The following is a 19395-nucleotide window of genomic DNA, read 5'->3' as shown; positions in this document are numbered from 1 at the left end:
CAAAAAGGAGGCAAAAAGGGCACGACAGGGAAAACCATTGTCATTGTAATGTTGGATAATTGGAGTAAACTACTTGCCTGGATATTGGTTATTTTCCCGCGTAAGATTTGCTATCGAGTGCGTCAGTGGCAGTTGTCGGTTTATGATTTTGCCTCTACATTGGGTATAAACTAAATTAAGGTATGTAGATCTTACATTTAGGCATTCAAATATAAGTCTTTATGACAATAGGCAGAAATTACTTCATCTTAAAAAAAGGAAAGGAAAGCAAACTGAGGACACACTCGGGGGGTGTTTCTCAATGTCGAGGACGCTTGCTTGGTAGCACACGTCTTCCGAGTCACTTGCTTCAGAAGCGAGGCAAGAATCCTTCCTAGCCTCGGAAAACGAAGAATGGTGGAACAGGCTAACAGGTGCGCTTCATATGCGAGGCCCCGCCTTAAAAGGACTACGATTTCCGCCAAAGATTTGGAAATTGGTCCGTGCGCAAAGCATTGTGGGGATTTTAAGACCGCGGAGGATACACATGTGCAGCCTCGAAATGTCTCGCTACGAAGTACGCCTGCCTCGGTAGAATTCAAAGTATGCTGGACATTGGAACAGTCCTTCGGCGGCACTCGATGACATAGTATGCTTGAAATAGTGGCTCTGGAGCAGCCTTCCTCGACATTGAGAAACACCCTCGGTCCTCAAGATAAGTCGAGAATGTTTGGCACAGATCTACAAAGTGAACATTTTTCCCTGCGCTTTTGAACACCACTGAAGAAGAGTCACGTTCGGCTTATTATATCATCCAACAGGAGGACACTTCACTTACAATTAGGCTTTGTAAACAAGGAGCGTGTGCTTTTCCTCGCATAGTTTGGACCTAAGAAAACTAGCTCTAGTTAGATCAGGGGTGTCCAAACCTTTTTCACCGAGGGCCTCAGAGAGAAAAATATATACGAAGGGCTGGGCCGCTCACTAGAGTTCAGGTATATCGCCGCTTAAGTTCAGTTATAAGTTAGCAAAATGAATCAAATGTAGGTAAAGGATGCTTGTGAGTGTCCCTCAGATTGATTATAATAAGGAGAAATAGGAAGAGTGTATTTCAAGCTTGTTATGTAAATAAGTCATTGGGCTTTTTTCTTATCAACTAGTTAGAAACATTGTCCAACTTTAATTGACTGAAGTTATTTGAACAGTGATCTTAGTAACACATGAATACTACTGTGTCATATATGTATACATTTATAGTTAAGAAGTACAATATAAGACAAGCACAAGTTTCATTTGTGGGCCGTATTTCATTTAACTTTTTTAATTTGCTGAGGGACTATTCAAGGTAGTAGTTTGGACACCCCTGAGTTGGACCCTTAAGGTGCGGCTTGAGTCCAAAAACGCTCCCATTGTCCCGGACAGGAACTCATAGAGGAAGCCTCACAAAGACCCTCACTTCCTTCCTGTGTGGGTGACAACAGGAAGTCGACAGGAAGTCAGCCGCCGTGCCGGATTAGTAGTATTGGCTCTCTATTGTCTGTCTGGGGACTTCTTTTAGCTACCGGACCACAGCTGAGCGCTCTGGGAGGCGATGATATGAAGCACAGTGCTTTATAGAGATAATGGGTTCACAGAGCGGAAGAATGATATGTATTTAAAATGTTGTTTTTTAATTCTATTTAAAGTGATTTGCCGATATTCCGATTTAGAGAGGTCAAAGTTGTGGGAATTAAACAAGAAATAACATATTTGTTTTACCGTTAGTACTACATGAGGTTTCTCTGACACATATTAACATATTAAACCATCTCGTATTGAACTTACAGGACATCTTAAATATCCCTACCAACATTTAAGCTTCCCTCTGAACTCAATGTCCCTTTTCTGTTTATTGTGTCCAATCGCTCACAAGCTTATACTCTTGCTTACAGAAGGCTAACATTGTTTTCTAAATCAGCCATACTGTAGCATTGACAGTATTTCACATGCCTTGTTGACATGCTCCAAGTGTCGGTGTCCTTACTATCTGCTTTTTTTCACGCAGATACTGTAAATAAACCTTCAATTTTGGCCGGATTGTATTGTATTGAGCCCTGAGAAAAAGAGGGTGTGTGGAGAGAAACTCCTTTTGGGGGAACTTTGGGATTTTAGCCTTTGCAGACCATTTACATGCACAACGACTTTTACTGTATTTAACACACTACAGGAAAGGGAACACCACAACAAGCAGAATAAGGCTTACATACATTAAGGACCTTGTTGACATGCTCCACGCCGCACCAGTGTCCTTACTTTACCAAAGATGAAACTACCACTGCCTTTATGCAGATACTGTACTTAAACCTTACATTTTGGGACTACCCCAAAAAGCATAATAGGGCCCCTTTAAGATACCCACACATATTAGATGCCCATTTCTCATCGTATATAAAAATGCAGTTAGCTTAGCATGGTGTTATCATCGCTGTGTGTCTCTCTGCTATCTGTGTGTATTTCCCTGCAGACACACTCACTATAAATACTGACGACACTCCTCGATCGGATCACATGGTCTTTTTCTCCTCACGCATGAGGCCAGAAGCTCAGCCGGGTCCACTTTGGTGTGGAGAGACTTCTATATATAGTGTGTGTGTGTGTGTGTGTGTGTGTGTGTGTGTGTGTGTGTGTGTGTGTGTGTGTGTGTGTGTGTGTGTGTGTGTGTGTGTGTGTGTGTGTGTGTGTGTGTTCTTCTGTTGTTGAAGTAAAGCTTTGTTGGCAGCTCCTCCTGTGAACCAGCGGACCCTCCCCCTGCCTCAGTGATTTATCGCCTCAGAACCAGCGCCGTTGCTCTGAGTTATGACTGGTGTTTTTCGTGTGAAGAGAATTCTCCATTGTATTTCCACTCCACGCGCACAGCAGGCCGTGCTTTACGGCGCTCCATTCATCTTCCCTGAGTAGAAAAGTATGACTTTGTTAATTCTTGCGTGCCCGCCTCCTGCACTGCACACACCTCAATTATTCTTTCAAAGGCATTTATATTTTATTGATGCTTTTCTCAGGCTGCTGTTTGCAGTGTCTCTTAGAGGTGGTGGTACCCGGTGGCGGCAGACTTACCCGGTGGCGGCAGGCTTACCCGGTGGCGGCAGGCTTACCCGGTGGCGGCAGGCTTACCCGGTGGCGGCAGACTTACCCGGTGGCGGCAGGCTTACCCGGTGGCGGCAGGCTTACCCGGTGGCGGCAGGCTTACCCGGTGGCGGCAGGCTTACCCGGTGGCGGCAGGCTTACCCGGTGGCGGCAGACTTACCCGGTGGCGGCAGGCTTACCCGGTGGCGGCAGGCTTACCCGGTGGCGGCAGGCAGTGAGCTCGTTATCTAGTTGTTTTGTTTTGATCTGAAATCATTTCTTGCACTTTAGTGACTTGTTTCATCAGCAGCTGATATGGTCGGCTATCAAACTGAAAGACTCAATCACTTTGAAGACAGCTGCTTCTCCTAGTTTGGAGACACTGCAAAGCCCAAGAAGAAATATAATTTGACTTTAAACATTTTAAGTTTAATGAGCTCTAAATGTGAGTTAGAATGTGAAACCTATACATCGATCAATATCCGCAAAGAGAAAGGTCATCAAAGTTCAAGTGGTTTCATTTAAAGCAACCTGACTTCATCTTAAACATAAAAGTAAAACAACTCTCTTTTGAAATGCTAACATTGGTTTGGGTTCAGTGGTTATCAATAGCAGACACTTAACTATGTTAAGTTCCCGCTCTTTAATTACCTAGGTTACATGTTGGTTTTAGGAGACAGGGTTTTACAATTAGTATTTCAGTTTTTGGAATGAAAGCAGAGAAAACGGAGCCCTTTCTTAATAATTGAAAGGTGTCATTTGAACATTAAGCAATGAGCATGAACAGCTTCTGAAGGTCCAAATGTACAAACCAGATTACTTGATCGTAATTTGTACCAATGTGGCTCAAAACAGCGAGTCGGTGCGTCATCTCCACACAAGCTTCAAGATCCAAGGGTTTTATTGTCATCACATTGCATTTAGCTGACGCTTTTATCCAAAGCGACGTTCAATAAGTGCGTTCGACCAACAAGATACAAACTAGAAGAAAACAGAATCATAAAGTACATCAGGCTTCATAGAGCCAAGTATTTCAAGTGCTACTCAACTGGCTTTAGGTAAGCCAGTCCTTTATTAGTGTATAAGTGCTTTGTTAATAGTTCTATCGCTCGAAGTGGAGTCGAAAGAGATGAGTTTTCAGTCTGCGCTGGAAGGTGTGTAAGCTTTCTGCTGTCCTGATGTCAATGGGAGCTCATTCCACCATCTTGGAGCCAGGATAGCAAACCCACGTGTTTTTGCTGATGGGAACTTGGGTCCCCCTCGCAGCGAGGGTGCAGTGAGCCGTTTGGCTGATGCAGAGCGGAGTGCACGTGCTGGGGTGTACGGTTCAACCATGTCCTGGATGTAGGAAGGGCCAGATCCATTCGCAGCATGGCACGTGGTACATTTGTACATTAGTTACAGTGTACTGTAGTTATGTCAATGAAAGTCAGGTCCCAGGCTCCTCCAACAGCGCAACACAATAAAACAGATTAAAAAATGCAAGTAAATACAAATAAAATGCAGGACATTAACTTGTAATTGAGTGCTTTGATGTAAGACCTGGAATGGAGCCCTTTCTTAATAATTGAAACATTTGAACATCAAGCAATTAGCATAAACAGCTTCTGAAGGTGTAAATGTCTCCAAACAGACACATGATTCCTTTGGTTTGTTAAATAGGTTTATCTGCATGTAACTGGTCAAAGTGGACATACAACTTATAAAAGTAGGGTAGACATGTGGAGTCAACCACAGACCTTATTTCGAGCTATTTTCCATAATCCGATGGAGAAATTGCATTGCTCTTTTTCGAAGAAACCCATGCGCAGCTTACTTCCGGGTTTTAGGACGCGTCACTGTGGCACTCTATAGAACAGATCAAATAGTGCAAGCAAATACAAATAAAATCGAATGGAAATAGTGCAAGAAGACAATGTTATTGTTTATTTTTATTTAACCTTTATTTAACCAGATAAAAGCATTGAGATAGAATCTCATTTGCAAAGCTGACGGCAGAAGGCAGCAACGTTACACAGAACACAAACATATAAAATGCAGAGAACATAACTAAGAAAACAAAAGACAAAAAGCAGTCACTACATTGAGCACATTAGGACAGTACGAAAGGTACACTACTTATTGGGCGGTGGTGGCGAAGTCCATAGGGACTTGGCTTGGCAACTGGAAGGTCACCAGTTCAAGTCCCGGCAAGACCAAGTGCTACCGAGGTGTCCCTGAGCAAGGCACCGTTCCCCACACAGCTCCCCGGGCGCCGTTCAAAATGGCAGCCCACTGCTCCTAACACTAGGATGGGTCAAATGCAGAGAAACAATTTCCCCACGGGGATGAATAAAGTATATCAAATCAAATCAAAATTATTGCAAGAGCAGCTGGTGGTAAGGACTTCAGACAACTTCAACTTAAAACATGCTATTGAGACAAGTGCCGTCAGTTTGAGGCGTGATTGAAGGTCATTCCAAGACCAAGGACCGTAATAAAAAAGACTCCTTTCTCCAGCCTCAGTCCGCACGGCAACCTGGACCCGTATCCAGGCTCTGGGTCTGAGGCTGTGAGAGTCACAAACTGGAGCAGATCTGGCACATATGTAGAGTGGAAGCTTTCCTGAAATGGCTTTATACATTAATAAAAACCAATGCTGCATCCTACGCACAGTAAGTGAGGACCATCCAGTTAGGCTGTACAGTTTGCAATGATGAGTCATATTGGGTGCATTTATGATGATATATAACGCAATGCAGCACATTGACTTGTAATTGAAGTGATGTAAGCCCAGGAAATGTTTCCTTCCCCTCCTGACTTCAGGTATTTATAGACGTTTGTCTTCAGGGTCTCTTTGACGGCACCAGGAAGAGCTCAGCTTCGTGCATCTGGAGAACACATCTTGGGCCTCGTATGACCGGGGTTTGTTGACGTAGCCGGAGAAAGGAGAAGGGGGGTGACACCGAAAGACAAAAGATCCTCCAGAGAGCATTAAAAGGTCTCCGATCCAAAACGCACCTCTGGAGGAATGCCTCGGTCAACTATCACACCCCAAAAACACAAATAAGTCTCACTAGCATGGACGTGTGAGGCCGCGTAGAGTCGGGCTCATCATAAAGCTTCTTTTATTACGCAATGAGACAGAAATGGGATGAAATCTGAGTTATCTCATGCATCAAAGAAAAAGCCCCAAAAGCAAGCCGATATAATTAGTCTGATGTTTGCTAGGAGACCTCGAAGCTACTAAAAGAAAGTATTTCATTAAAACAAAATGTCTTCTTTCTCATCAATGCCAAGGAGTCATGGATAACTGTTTGGTGGAATTGGGAAGGGCTTCAAAGGTCAAAACAATACCATACGATTCATTATGTTTTCGCTCTTTAATTAGCTTTGTTTCATGTTGATTTTAGGAGACAGAGTTGTCCAATTATTATGTTATTTTGGGAATGAAAGCAAGGCAAGTTTATTCATTTTGCACCTTTCAACACAAGGCAATTCAAGGTGCTTTACAGAAATTAAAGACATTCAGACAAAGGCATTTAAAAACAGTCATTAAAAAGAAAAGATAATAAAAGAAACATTAAAAGAAAGAATACATGATACACGTAAAGTCTAGAAAACTGAGCCCTACTTTCTTAATCAATGGAAAGGTGTTATTTTAAAATGTAGCAATGAGCTTTAACGTCTTTTAAAGGTATACATGTCACCAAGCAGACATGATTCCTGATTTATTGTTCTGCGTTTGTGCTAAGTGGCTACTTCCTGTAGTTGGACAAACAATTGTGTGGGAATAGAAACATGGATGGCTTCCTTAAAGAGGCCCCATTTGTGTTCTTAAACAAAACAAAGAACCCCTTTTTCCAAAGAAGAAATCAGCCTTCATCAACTCAACGTCTTCATACAAATAATAAAGCTTTATTTATAGCACTTTTCATACAACACATGCAGCTCAAAGCGCTTTACAAAATCACACGTCACAAGTTAAAAACAAACAACAAGAAATTCCACACAGATTATTTGAAGAACATGCAGCGAAATATAAGATGTTATCAGGTTAATAGACACAAGGAGGTAAAATGTATGATAACAAAATAAATAAATAACGGTTTCTCTCCGACAGATAAGACACAAGACAACTGAGTCGATGCAATAAAAAAACATAGCATTCAAGTTTGATTATTACGCTTATATAATCCTATAAACACTTAGAATATAATAATTTAATGTCGTTATACATGTACAATGAAAGAAAGAAAAGCTTAAGAACCCGGATCCATTTTACTTTTGGAAAATGTAAGGGGAACATCATTTAGGCTAAATAGACCACCTAGCAGGGCCGTTTCTTCCTATAGGCGGACTGTGCAGATGCATAGGGCCCCCGCAGCCACTAGGGGGCCCCCAAGCTGAAAGTTCAGGTTCAGCCTAAATATATTTGGAGGAATTAAAATTAGCCGTCTTTATTTGTAGACAGCCAAGCCCCCTCCTGTGTTCGGTGAAGCATTATAAAAATCAAATGTAGGATATAAACACAACTAAACTGCAATGATAGCAAAGCTATGGCTTGTGTTTGTGGGGATCAATAAAGTCCAAATCATCGATGGGCTGTCAGCCAATGAGTGACGTCTGAGGAAGATGAAAAATGTAAATTAAACATTGTTGAGAAAATGCTGCATCTTTTGCATTTATTGACGTAGAGGAGCCTTATTGTTTACCTTTTTAATATCATTTTTTGTAAGTTTCAATTGCTTGGTTTTCGTGAAATTAGCCTGTTTTCCTCTTAAAGTGTAACAGATCGATGCATCTCCACAGATCATCTGAAAGGCTTCGGAATCCCCCCATTGTAGTTTGAGAAGGGGCCCCGAAACAGCTAGAAACGGCCCTGCCACCACATTTCTGACGAGGAACCCCCCCTAGTGTCAAATATCTGAAATGTGACATAATGGTGAAATAACTCTTTATTTACAACTTAAGTAATGAGGATGATTTTTTGGCTTGAATTACTTTGAACATTCTTTGAATTGAAGAATAAAGAATATATTAACTAAATATAATTGAATCAGCTAAAATAACTGAGCAGATCGTAATCATGTATCTAATTGTGCATATATGTCACTCCGGGTTTACTGCGAAAGTTTAGGGTTAACGTCCCGATGTGACATCAGTGTCACAGCGATGTTTGTCTCCTTTGTTTCTTATCAATTTGATCAAAACATGTTTCCACAACAGGTTAAATGTAATAAAGGACATTTTAATTCTTAAATGGCTTGAATTGTACCTTTAGCGACAAACAAAAAAAGCTTTTGAAATGTATCTAGTTCTGTCACATGTGTTAGCCTGGCACATGGACATCTTGGACATGTTGTCATGGGAACACAAAGCCACATGACCAGGACCCACCAGACTGTTCAGGGTGTGTCACATAATGGGTGTTTCTCAATGTCGAGTGCGCTTGCTTGGTAGCACATGTCTTCCGAGCGTCTTGCTTCAGAAGCGAGGCAAGAATACTTCCTGGCATTCGGAAAACAAAGAGTGGAACAGGCGAGCAAGTGTGCAGGTGTGCGTCATATGAGAGGCCCCGCCTTACATTTTCCGCCACAGATGGTCCGTGCGCAAAGCATTGTGGGAATTTTAAGACCGCGGAGTCTACACATGTGCAACCTCGAAATTTCTCGCTACGAAGTACGCCGGGCTCGGTAGAATTCCAAGTATGCTGGACATTGGAACAGTCCTTTGGCGCCACTCGATGACGTAGTATGCTTGAAATAGTGGCTCTGGAGCAGCTTTACTCAAGATTGAGAAACACCCAGGGACTTCATGAGATAAAATAAAGGCTAAAGCTGAATAAGGAACTTTCCAGAACATTTAAAGGTCATGTGACACCTTATGGGATTTACACTTACAGTAAGACATTGAACCACATTTAAGGTCACATCTTGAGTTAGTTCAAAAAAACTCATGCTTGTGTTAAAAAACTTGCAATCCACTGCGTCCCCAGAGTGCAGCACTTTCTCAAGTACACACTAAAACCCCAGATGAGAATTCAGTAATCGGAGCTCCTTTCTTTCTTTACTATCACCACTAAAGCAGTATCCTGTTTTTGGCAGAACGGAGCGGTGTTTTCCCTTCAATCCCATTTAGCCACACTCGACTGAATGATGTCCCCCTTCCTGCGTTTTGTTCGCTTCATTAAAAAGCTCTAAGTGTGACAATTTTCCTGTGGCATTTAAGTATTCATTGCCAAGTGTTGAGTAATTAGAAGATGGAAGAGCAATTAGCTTTGGTCTTTTGATAGAGGAAGTCTGGAGAATGCAGCTTCGACCGGCAGCACAGAAAAAACATATATAACATTTTGTTTGTTTAAACTGGAGAGAAGTCATGAAGTCTTTATTTCAACACCTTGTGAACATGTGTGGAAAGTTGTTAGTATAAGAAAAAGCAAATCTTTCAATGTTTCCAAATTGAATATTGCATGTGGAACGCTTATTATTGTCAACTTCCTGTATGTATTTCGCTGAATCTGCACGATAGTAACAATTAAAGGGAAACGTTCCTTTCTTATGGCACTTTTTTTAAATGGAAGAAAGTCTTTAGTGTAATTTCTCCAATTTTCTCAGCTTGAATTTACAAAATATCAGCTGAAATGCATCATTTTTTAATTGTAAAATACTTATATCCATTCTGCGTCAGTTGTATTTTTAAAGTTAAATGAAAAAATCCACCTCGGACTCAGATTATTTCCATTATAAACACTTTTTTCTTTCATTATTTGTCGGTCTATAAAAGGCAAATCGTTTCACAAAATGCCCTTTACAACTTCATGTGCAAAGATGATAAAATATATAATTTGTTTCACTCGCACACCCAGAGATATTCAGTACTGATGCGAGACCAAACAAACCATTAACTAATCTCCATTAAGAAACTGGAACTAGTAAATTAGTTATTTTCTTCTTAGAAAAGCGTCCTCAATGATTAATGGATTATGTAAATGGATGCAGATACATGTTTTCTCTTACTCAAGTAATTGTAATTACTCATACGATCGATTCAGCCTTTCTCCAACAGTGCAGTCCGGCGGTTTCTTTAATTACACCTTTATCTTGTCACATTTCTGAGAATTGTCAACTCCCCTTACAGGAAAAGGGACACATCTTATGACTGTTACTGTCGATAAAGGAGTACGGTATGTCATGTACATGTATTTAATTAAATATGGTGTGTTGTACACTACACATAGCATAGATATGTTGAATCTAAGAGGTCAAAGATGGAAGAACAATATGTATCTGTAATCTTTGTTTGCCTATTTGCATTTTTTCTTGGGAGAACTTCACCTCTTAAGGGCTCTGGACGGATTTACAATGCCCTATTACACTTTTGTTGTGGTGTGTTACATATATATGTTCTGCAAAGGATAAAATCCCAATAGAGTTTGTCCCGCCCCTCAGAGCAGACTGGGCTCTGGTTTCAGACAGAGGGTGAAAAGAGGTGCAGGCAGTATGAGAGAAATAAAGAGCTTTTTGAACATTAAAGCATGGAGACATGTCACAGGAGAGACACTGAAAACAAATACGCAACTGGAAGTTAGCATCGTTATGTATTTCCGCCTCAAATAAATCAATATATGACAGAAAAATGTGTTGATTAAACGAGATACACAACCGAGGAAATGTGATCGCCTCATTTGAAAGTGGCTCCAAGCTGACATAACTGGAAGTCTTCTCAATAACTCTTGACGCTGTCATGAAAAACAGAAATCACCAAGTAACTTGTCGCTTCATTTCACAACATACCAAACGCAGTGTCTTTATAACATACAGTGCGTTTGAGGGGAAGCATCTCGTGGGAATATTAGATCACAAGACAGCTGGGAACGCCGCGAACGATCCCACAAAACATCGTTTCCCAGAGGTCTCCCGTCAGTCACGAGCCCACACAAACCCACGGGAAGCTATTTTCTTCTTCTGTTCTTGAAAAAGCAACAGTGGGAGAAGTTAAATAATGGCTTCTGGTTCCTTCCCATGTGCGGTATCACAGCGGGATGATCACACACCATATGTGCGTCCTTCACACTGAAGCAATGTGTGTTTTCAGTATGCAACTGATCATTTCCAAACTCAACAAACAAGCAAAGTAGTTTAGTTGAAGTCGAATAAAATGGAAGTTTCACCTCCTTTAATTCACAGTTTCAGAAATAAATGGATTTATTTTTTTGCCTTATGGCGGTTTTAAGAAATGTGATAACTGTAGATGGTTTTACAGAAATGATCTTAATTCTGTGGAGAATATGTGAATCGCTGATTCCTCTAAGGCTTTCTGTTATCACCGCTGCTCCCTTTGATGATAACTATCATTTTTATTAATCTTTTTTTAATCTTTGATGTGCGCTTTGAGAGCAGCCTTGTTTCTGGACGCTCCTTTGCCGCAGAGAGATAAAAATGTCCCTGCCATCTGAAGTCTTGTTATCTGTAATTTAGCCCTTACATCATTTCATAAGTGGAAAGTGGGGAAAGTATTGCCACGAGACGAGATGAGATAATACCACGGTAATTTCACTTGAAGTTACTTCTTTTACGAATAGCTTTGAACTGCCGGTGAAACAAGGATGATTTCATTGGTTTAATTTTAAGAAAAGAAACATAAAACAAGTGACACTGTGTTGCTACTTTGGCATCTGTTTTAAACCAAAACTTAATTAAATTACATAAATGGACGTTTACTAAAGTGGAATTATCTCTATTTTTAGGATGTCAGGCGAATTACTCCAACTCAATCAGGCACAAGACAAAACGTATTAGTCAGAGACAGAGACGCTGGTTATTTCAAGCTGTGACCGTGTTTCCCCTTGTGATCGCAGAACACATTTCTCAAATTGTTTTTCTGAAAAACAAAATACAAATGGTCTGTGGAGGATTCCAGAAGCTGTGCTTCATAACTTCAGAACACACATATAGCAGTAGCCCTTTATCACAAAACAATATTAAAACATTTGTAAGATAATCCCTGTTCCACAATATTTTGGTCTGCAGGCGTAATTGATTTGTGTACCAGTTGTTGTGCTATACACAGAAGGAGTATCGGGACGGTCGGGACGAATCCCGATGGGCCGGTACTGATGTGGGCCGGTCGAATAAGTCACTAGCACCCCACCCCGTTCGCATTTTACTAGCGGTATTTACTAGCGGTATTTACTAGCGGTATTTACTAGCGGTATTCACAAGTGGTACCGCGGTGGGCCGGTCGGATAAGTCACTAGCACCCCCCCTACTAGTGGCATATACTAGCGGCATTTACTTGCGGCACCGAGGTAGGCCGGCGGTACCGAAGTGGGCCGGTCGAGGGACCCGGGCTGATTTGTAGTCCCAGTCCCTGGCTACAAGTTAAGCTAATGCTAAAAACAACTGAATTTCCAGATGTGTGACCTTGAAACCAGAACATAGTTTCCATCTTCTTGTAATTTGAGTGTTGTTTTTAGCTGAGTTTAGCTTTTCTGCAACTTGCAACTCTCCAAAACGTTTAACATGTGTTTAAGTAGTGGAGTACACACTGGACTGAAGACGAGACATTGTTCAAAGCAGTTTACTTCAACTGATTTGTCCATATATAACTTTTGTGTTTTGAGCATAATATGAGCTTAATAATAGCATTAGTGCTGGAGCTGTGTATCCGCCGTAGCTTGCCTGCTAGCTCGTTGTTGCTGGAGCTTGCTAAGAGTTTGTTTAGGTTTAACCTTTAGACTTGTTGACCCTCACCTCTGACATTTAGTGAAATATGTTTGTTTTTTGTTCCACCACGGGTCAGACGAGGGTGTGAAAACTGTGTAATCTCTGTTTGTCAGCCAGGACTAAAAGTTAAGACGAGCTTAGCGCTGGAAGCAGGAAGAAAACGGCTTGTCATTAAGAAGAGTTTCACCACCACACGGATTTATAATTTAGTTTGTGGCAGAGGTATTCTAGAAGCTTCCCTTTGATTGCAGGCTTTGTGCTAAGCTAGGCTAACCTGCACCTCTCTGCCCTCTACACAGCATGGATACAACAATTAATATTCTACTTTAAGTATTGGTAAATGAGGCATATTTCCTAAACTGCTAACATTTAATTAACCTGACTCTCAAGTCTTCGAGTTTCGAGTGAAAAGACATCGTATGATGAACTCACCCTGTTTCATGTCAAGTGGTTCGTATTAAGTCCTCATTTACCCCCACCAAATATGTTGGTCTGACATAGAGGGTTACACACACACACACGCACACGCACGTGCGCACACACACACACACACACACACACACACACACACACACACACACACACACACACACACACACACACACACACACACACACACACACACACACACGCAGAGGTCACACACTAGTCATTAGTGATGCAGAAGGACAACCGTTAAATTGATCCTGAGCTTCCTCCCACACACTTACTCTAGCTCACACACCTCTAAACACACACACACATACACACACACACACACACACACACACACACACACACACACACACACACACACACACACACACACACACACACACACACACACACACACACACACACACACACACACACAAACTCTTCTGTACATCCTCGCAGCCTCAAGGCTCTCTCCCTGACTCACTCTTGAATTAAACACATGACTTAAATCACATGTCACGCTCAATCCGTGTCCCGGGAGAGATTGTGTTGATAATGTAACGACATTTAAGGAAATCACAAAAAGTCCAGAAGCATTCACATCTGATACGATATTTCTGTTCTTACTGTACATTTTAAATCAGAAAACAACACATTGCAGGCTGTGCAGACGCTAAAATGACAGACATGGTTTAACTGTAAAAGCTGTTTTAGCATTTAGCATAAGTGGATCTTTAAATAGTGAATGATTGAGGAGAGGACTCTGACGTACAGCATGTGTCTTTAGTTTAGTTCCAGTTTCCTGTTAAGGCCTTCGTTTTGTTCTAGATTGTCTTAGCAATGGATGCTCTCCAGCGGGCTGCTCTGATTTTTCACTGTCTACTTACTGACGTATCACGGTATAATTAATGCGATCCGAGCCGCTCGTCTCCCACATGCTGGAAGTGAAACAAGGTGCAAGACAGTGTTGCATTTCTAGGCTAAAGCTGTGGCTCTTTAAGTTGGTACTAAGTAGCTCATGCAGTTACACGCGTTGACACTTTTAGGTCTAGTTAGAACGCAGCCTCATGTTTGAGCAGACCGGGCTTTTACATTCACCACTTCAACATCGTCAGGCTTTCATTTCCTGCAACTACGTGCTTTTTGACAGTCGTTGTTGTATACTATAGAAGTGTATTTAATTAGCTGTGTCTAACTGGATTTTCTAAAACAAATTGCACTTCTTCTTTACCCTCCACGATCCAAAACAAAGTTAATTACAATTCATTTTAACACCGTTAATCATTTCAAAGTTGGTGGTTGCCAATGTTGAGGTCATTTTAGTCAAATTGAGTTTGTTAAAACCACGTCTGGTTGTAAAGCCATCTTTTTAAATCTATATTTAAATGTTTATCCATGACTTTATATTTCAACCAATTATCAATTACATGTTTCCTGTTTCCTGTTCAAACACTATCTTAAGCTTTATATCCCAGTCGTTTAACCATCACTTTAAGATCTATATTTTAACTATTTGTCTATTATTTGCAGATATATATTATTACCATGTATACAGTCCTTTAAGATATACATTTAAAATGTTTTTCCTTCCATTTTAGATACATATAATATATGTTTACCAGTATTTTTAGATATATATTTCAACAGTATATCCATTACTTTTATTTTCCTAAAACTGATCTACTTTAAGATATATATTTCAGTTGGTTTTAGACATATATTTGAACAGTTTTTTATTTTATTTACATTTTTTTAGCTCTTTTGTCAAGTTAGTTGAGTGACTCGGTGGAACCAGAAGTACAGAAGTACCTCCTTGAGTGTTTCTCCTTTAATCCGTTTATAGTATTTGTATTTACCTTTCCTTTTATCTCATGCCAGGTGGATATGGGATTCCTAAGATTCGTCACAGCGATCGGCACACAGGGAGCGATCTCCAAAGAGACGAAGAAGCACTACTACGTCCGATCGTACAAAGTGGACCTGAGCTCCAACGGAGAGGACTGGGTCACCGTGAAGGAGGGCTCCAAGCAGAAGGTAATAATGATGAAGTCCTTTGCGCTGTGCATCTAATATTAATGAGGGACGCTGAATTCTAATCAATGGGGAGAGGAAGTGAGGATGGCTAAATCAATGTTTTTTCCAAGGCTGACAGCTTCTGGCAGCCTCTCTCGTGTGAGCCTTGACTGAATTGAGTGCGCTGAAAGTCTCATCAAAATGCATTTATTCTGAGGAACAAGTCTGGGAGTTGTCTAAGAAGTGACACTGGTGCAGAGATAAATTGATAGCTTGCAGAGAATATGACGTACTGATAGACAAGTACATCCGACAAATCATGTCAAGGTCTCAACGTCTGTTAAAGTCCCCTTCGTGTATTGAGGTTACACATTGGGTCCAAAACTTACATGCTACACAAATATGGCCAGGATGCGTTGAATTTTCTGAATATTGGGTTGCAGATTAGAATTTTCCAAAGGGGGGTTCGTTTAGCATGAAACACTTGAAATAACTAAAGGACAAGTTACACAAGAAAGTAGAAAGAAAGTGAGGTCAAAGAAAACTATTTCTGCTAAAAGGCTAGCAATAGCCGCGTTCACACCAAGTACTCAACCGGTACTTGTTCCCCCCGAAGTCTTTAGTCGCCCGAACTGTCCTAGTAGATCGCGTTCTCATCGGAATAAGTCCCAGAGGGAGGATAAGGCAAATGAAGCCGCTGACGTCACTTCTTCTTCTTCGCTCGTAAACGTTGGAGTTGGGGACTGGCTTCAGTAGCGCCAACACTTCCTCATCACTCCACCGCCCCCATGTTTTCTTTTGTGTTGCCATAAGTTAGTCTCTCTCCGTTGGTGCGCTGAGCTAATGCTAATGCTAATGCGAGCAAATAAAATGGCGGCTTCACAAAACTTTTCAGAGTTTTACGGGCCGTGGTTTGCAATTCGCCCAGCCAATCAGAAATTGTTACTGTGGCCGACACACCCATGAACCATTCCCCCCCAGGAAAGTACTACCTCGCTAGCAGGGACGATCTGGGGCTGAAAACGTTTGCGCGAACTAGGGACTAAGCCCAGATCCTTAATGCTCTATATTTTCTATTTGTGTAAAGCGCTTTGAATTGCCTTGTGCTGAAAGGTGCTACATGTATATACATAAACGTACCTTGCCTTGTTACACTGAGTCTGGAAAGTGATCCTTTATTCTTGTCCTCAGATCTTCGAGGGGAACCACAACCCGACGGATGAAGCTCGCTCTTTCCTTCCAAAACAAACTCTGGCTCGATACATCCGGGTCCGCCCCATGTCCTGGGAGCAAGGCATCTGCATGCGCTTCGAGATCTATGGCTGCAGGACATCAGGTAGCGTTAGAAAACACTTCCACTGACGAACTCACAAATACCGTCCGTGATGCGAGGCTCTTAGCTCCAAGTTCTACCTTGTGATGCATTGATTTATGTGTTCAATAGCACATACTGTTACTGCTGGAATCATTCATGCATTTACCTTCCTAATTATCTTCCCCCGTCCCCACATGGATCATTAAAGTTTAATGTCATCTACATCTTATCTAATCTAACACATGCAGGTGATTCATGATGATCATATACACACACAGTGGAGACATGCACCCACTGCATATTCATTTTGGAAGCTTTTCGGTAAACAAGAAACATATTTATTTAAACTTGCATCTCTTAAATATTCTACTGCCAAGCGCCTAGTAAATTATTGTATAGAGCTGCATGCTTTTGTAAAAATGTCTTCAAGCTGAAACTGTATTAACACTCAAGGAACTTTTGCTATCATAAAAAAGTCTTTTAAACCTAGTTTTATAAATGCAAAATCATCTTCTTTAACATTTTCTACAATTTCACAAACCAAAATGTTCACTTACAGACTTTACATGCACAACCCTAAACCTCTGAAGCATTTTACATGTGCTGTATCTCTACAGAGGGAATACACAAAGTCATGTTAACACCTAACGGGAACACACAAAGTTTCTTTCAGACCATACTCTCCCAAGTCGAAAACAAATCTCACTTCTGCACATCGTAAATCAAACCAACATGTTTTTGGCTGCGGGACGAAAACCTCCCGTCGCTTTCTGTTGATTTAAAATAATCACCGCTTGTAAAGTGAGCGCAGACTCCCCCTCTGAAGGACACCGTTATTCATTACTGAGGAGCGGGGGAAAATCATTACTCATCCTCCAACATTACATCAACTTTAGTCCTTGATGTGTTACAAGCAACTCTCAGTAGGAGCGCTCCATAACGCAGATATTAGACTCTTACTCACCGGAGAACAGGCTGCTGAGTGTCAGACGGGCGATTCCGGAGATTTAATCACACAACTGGGAAAGTGTGTGTAAAACATAAAACATCCACTTCCAAAACACATAACCTGAAACGACATCCTCATTTTGTCCATCAGTTAATCGAATTCCTTTATTTGAATGGGTAATATTATGCTTGATGGGGTGGTCCCTTTCCTGTAGTGTGGTATATAGGTTTATGTGCATGTAAATGGTCTGCAAGGACTGAAATCCCAAAGTTTCTCTCCCACACACTCCTGTCTGAAACGCCTCCATTGGACTCCCTTGTTTCACTGCCTTAACATAGTGACATCACTCTGGAACACTCCTATTGGCTATCGCTCCAACACATAGTACGTGAACAGAGAGCGGGACATCTCTAAGTGGTTGACCTGAGTCACAACAGAGCCGGCCAGCTAACCAATCAGAGCAGACTGGGCTCTGGTTTCAGACAGAGGGTGAAAAGAGACAGTATGAGAAAGATAAAGAGCTTTTTGAACATTAAAGCATGGAGACATGTAGAGACACTACATACTGATATACACCTGAACATCAGCAGGAGAGGACTCTTTAAAGTAGAGACACTACATACTAATATACACCTGAACACCAGCAGGAGAGGACTCTTTAAAGTAGAGACACTACATACTGATATACACCTGAACACCAGCAGGAGAGGACTCTTTAAAGTAGAGACACTACATACTGATATACACCTGAACATCAGCAGGAGAGGACTCTTTAAAGTAGAGACACTACACACTGATATACACCTGAACATCAGCAGGAGAGGACTCTTTAAAGTAGAGACACTACATACTGATAAGAACCTGAACATCAGCAGGAGAGGACTCTTTAAAGTAGAGACACTACACACTGATATACACCTGAACATCAGCAGGAGAGGACTCTTTAAAGTAGAGACACTACATACTGATAAGAACCTGAACATCAGCAGGAGAGGACTCTTTAAAGTAGAGACACTACACACTGATATACACCTGAACATCAGCAGGAGAGGACTCTTTAAAGTAGAGACACTACATACTGATAAGAACCTGAACATCAGCAGGAGAGGACTCTTTAAAGTAGAGACACTACATACTGATATACACCTGAACATCAGAAGGAGAGGACTCTTTAAAGTAGAGACACTACATACTGATAAGAACCTGAACATCAGGCAGGAGAGGACTCTTTAAAGTAGAGACACTACATACTGATAAGAACCTGAACATCAGCAGGAGAGGACTCTTTAAAGTAGAGACACTACATACTGATAAGAACCTGAACATCAGCAGGAGAGGACTCTTTAAAGTAGAGACACGACATACTGATATACACCTGAACATCAGCAGGAGAGGACTCTTTAAAGTAGAGACGCTACACACTGATAAGAACCTGAACATCAGCACAATAGAGCCCCTTCAGATAAGTAATGAAATGCAGGAAAGAAAAACTCCCCTTCTGCCGATTTAACCCATTTTTTTTCATTCCCTTAACATTTGGTTCTCATAAGCCCAGAAACACAGGAACACACACAGATTATGCTGCAGGCGGTTTCCATGAAGAACTCTATTTAAATTCACATCGTGGAGGAATGCACGTCCTCGGGAGCTGTTGTTCATGTCCACATAAAACTGGAAGCATTTGTCCAATATCACGGCTGTTTGAGTCCGGATATTAGATCCAACTTGTTGTGGATAATGGATTAAAACTTAACCCGCAGTGACCAGACTATTGTGTCCACATAGTTTAATTACGTTTTCTCGTTAGGAGAGAAACTAAAAGCACAGCTAAAACGTCTCAATGCTGCAGTAATTATCTCAGTTTCCTAATAGTGGGAACAGGCCGCTCTGGTTGTTCAGCAGATTGTCTCGTC

General features: G+C 41.3%; 1 protein-coding gene across 1 annotated transcript in view; it reads left to right on the top strand.

The window, feature by feature from the left end:
• LOC117462924 (neuropilin-1a-like) overlaps nt 1-19395 on the top strand; it is a 101783-nt gene that overhangs the window by 55802 nt on the left and 26586 nt on the right. Inside the window, exons 7-8 of the mRNA XM_034105292.2 lie at nt 15084-15239; nt 16410-16554. Coding sequence (XP_033961183.1) covers nt 15084-15239; nt 16410-16554 — 301 coding nt within the window. The remainder of the gene's footprint in view (nt 1-15083; nt 15240-16409; nt 16555-19395) is intronic.

This window comes from Pseudochaenichthys georgianus, chromosome 17 (assembly GCF_902827115.2).
Source record: "Pseudochaenichthys georgianus chromosome 17, fPseGeo1.2, whole genome shotgun sequence".
NCBI lineage: Eukaryota > Metazoa > Chordata > Actinopteri > Perciformes > Channichthyidae > Pseudochaenichthys > Pseudochaenichthys georgianus.
Note: the sequence above shows the minus strand (reverse complement) of the source record. Positions and strands in the feature narration are given on the sequence as shown.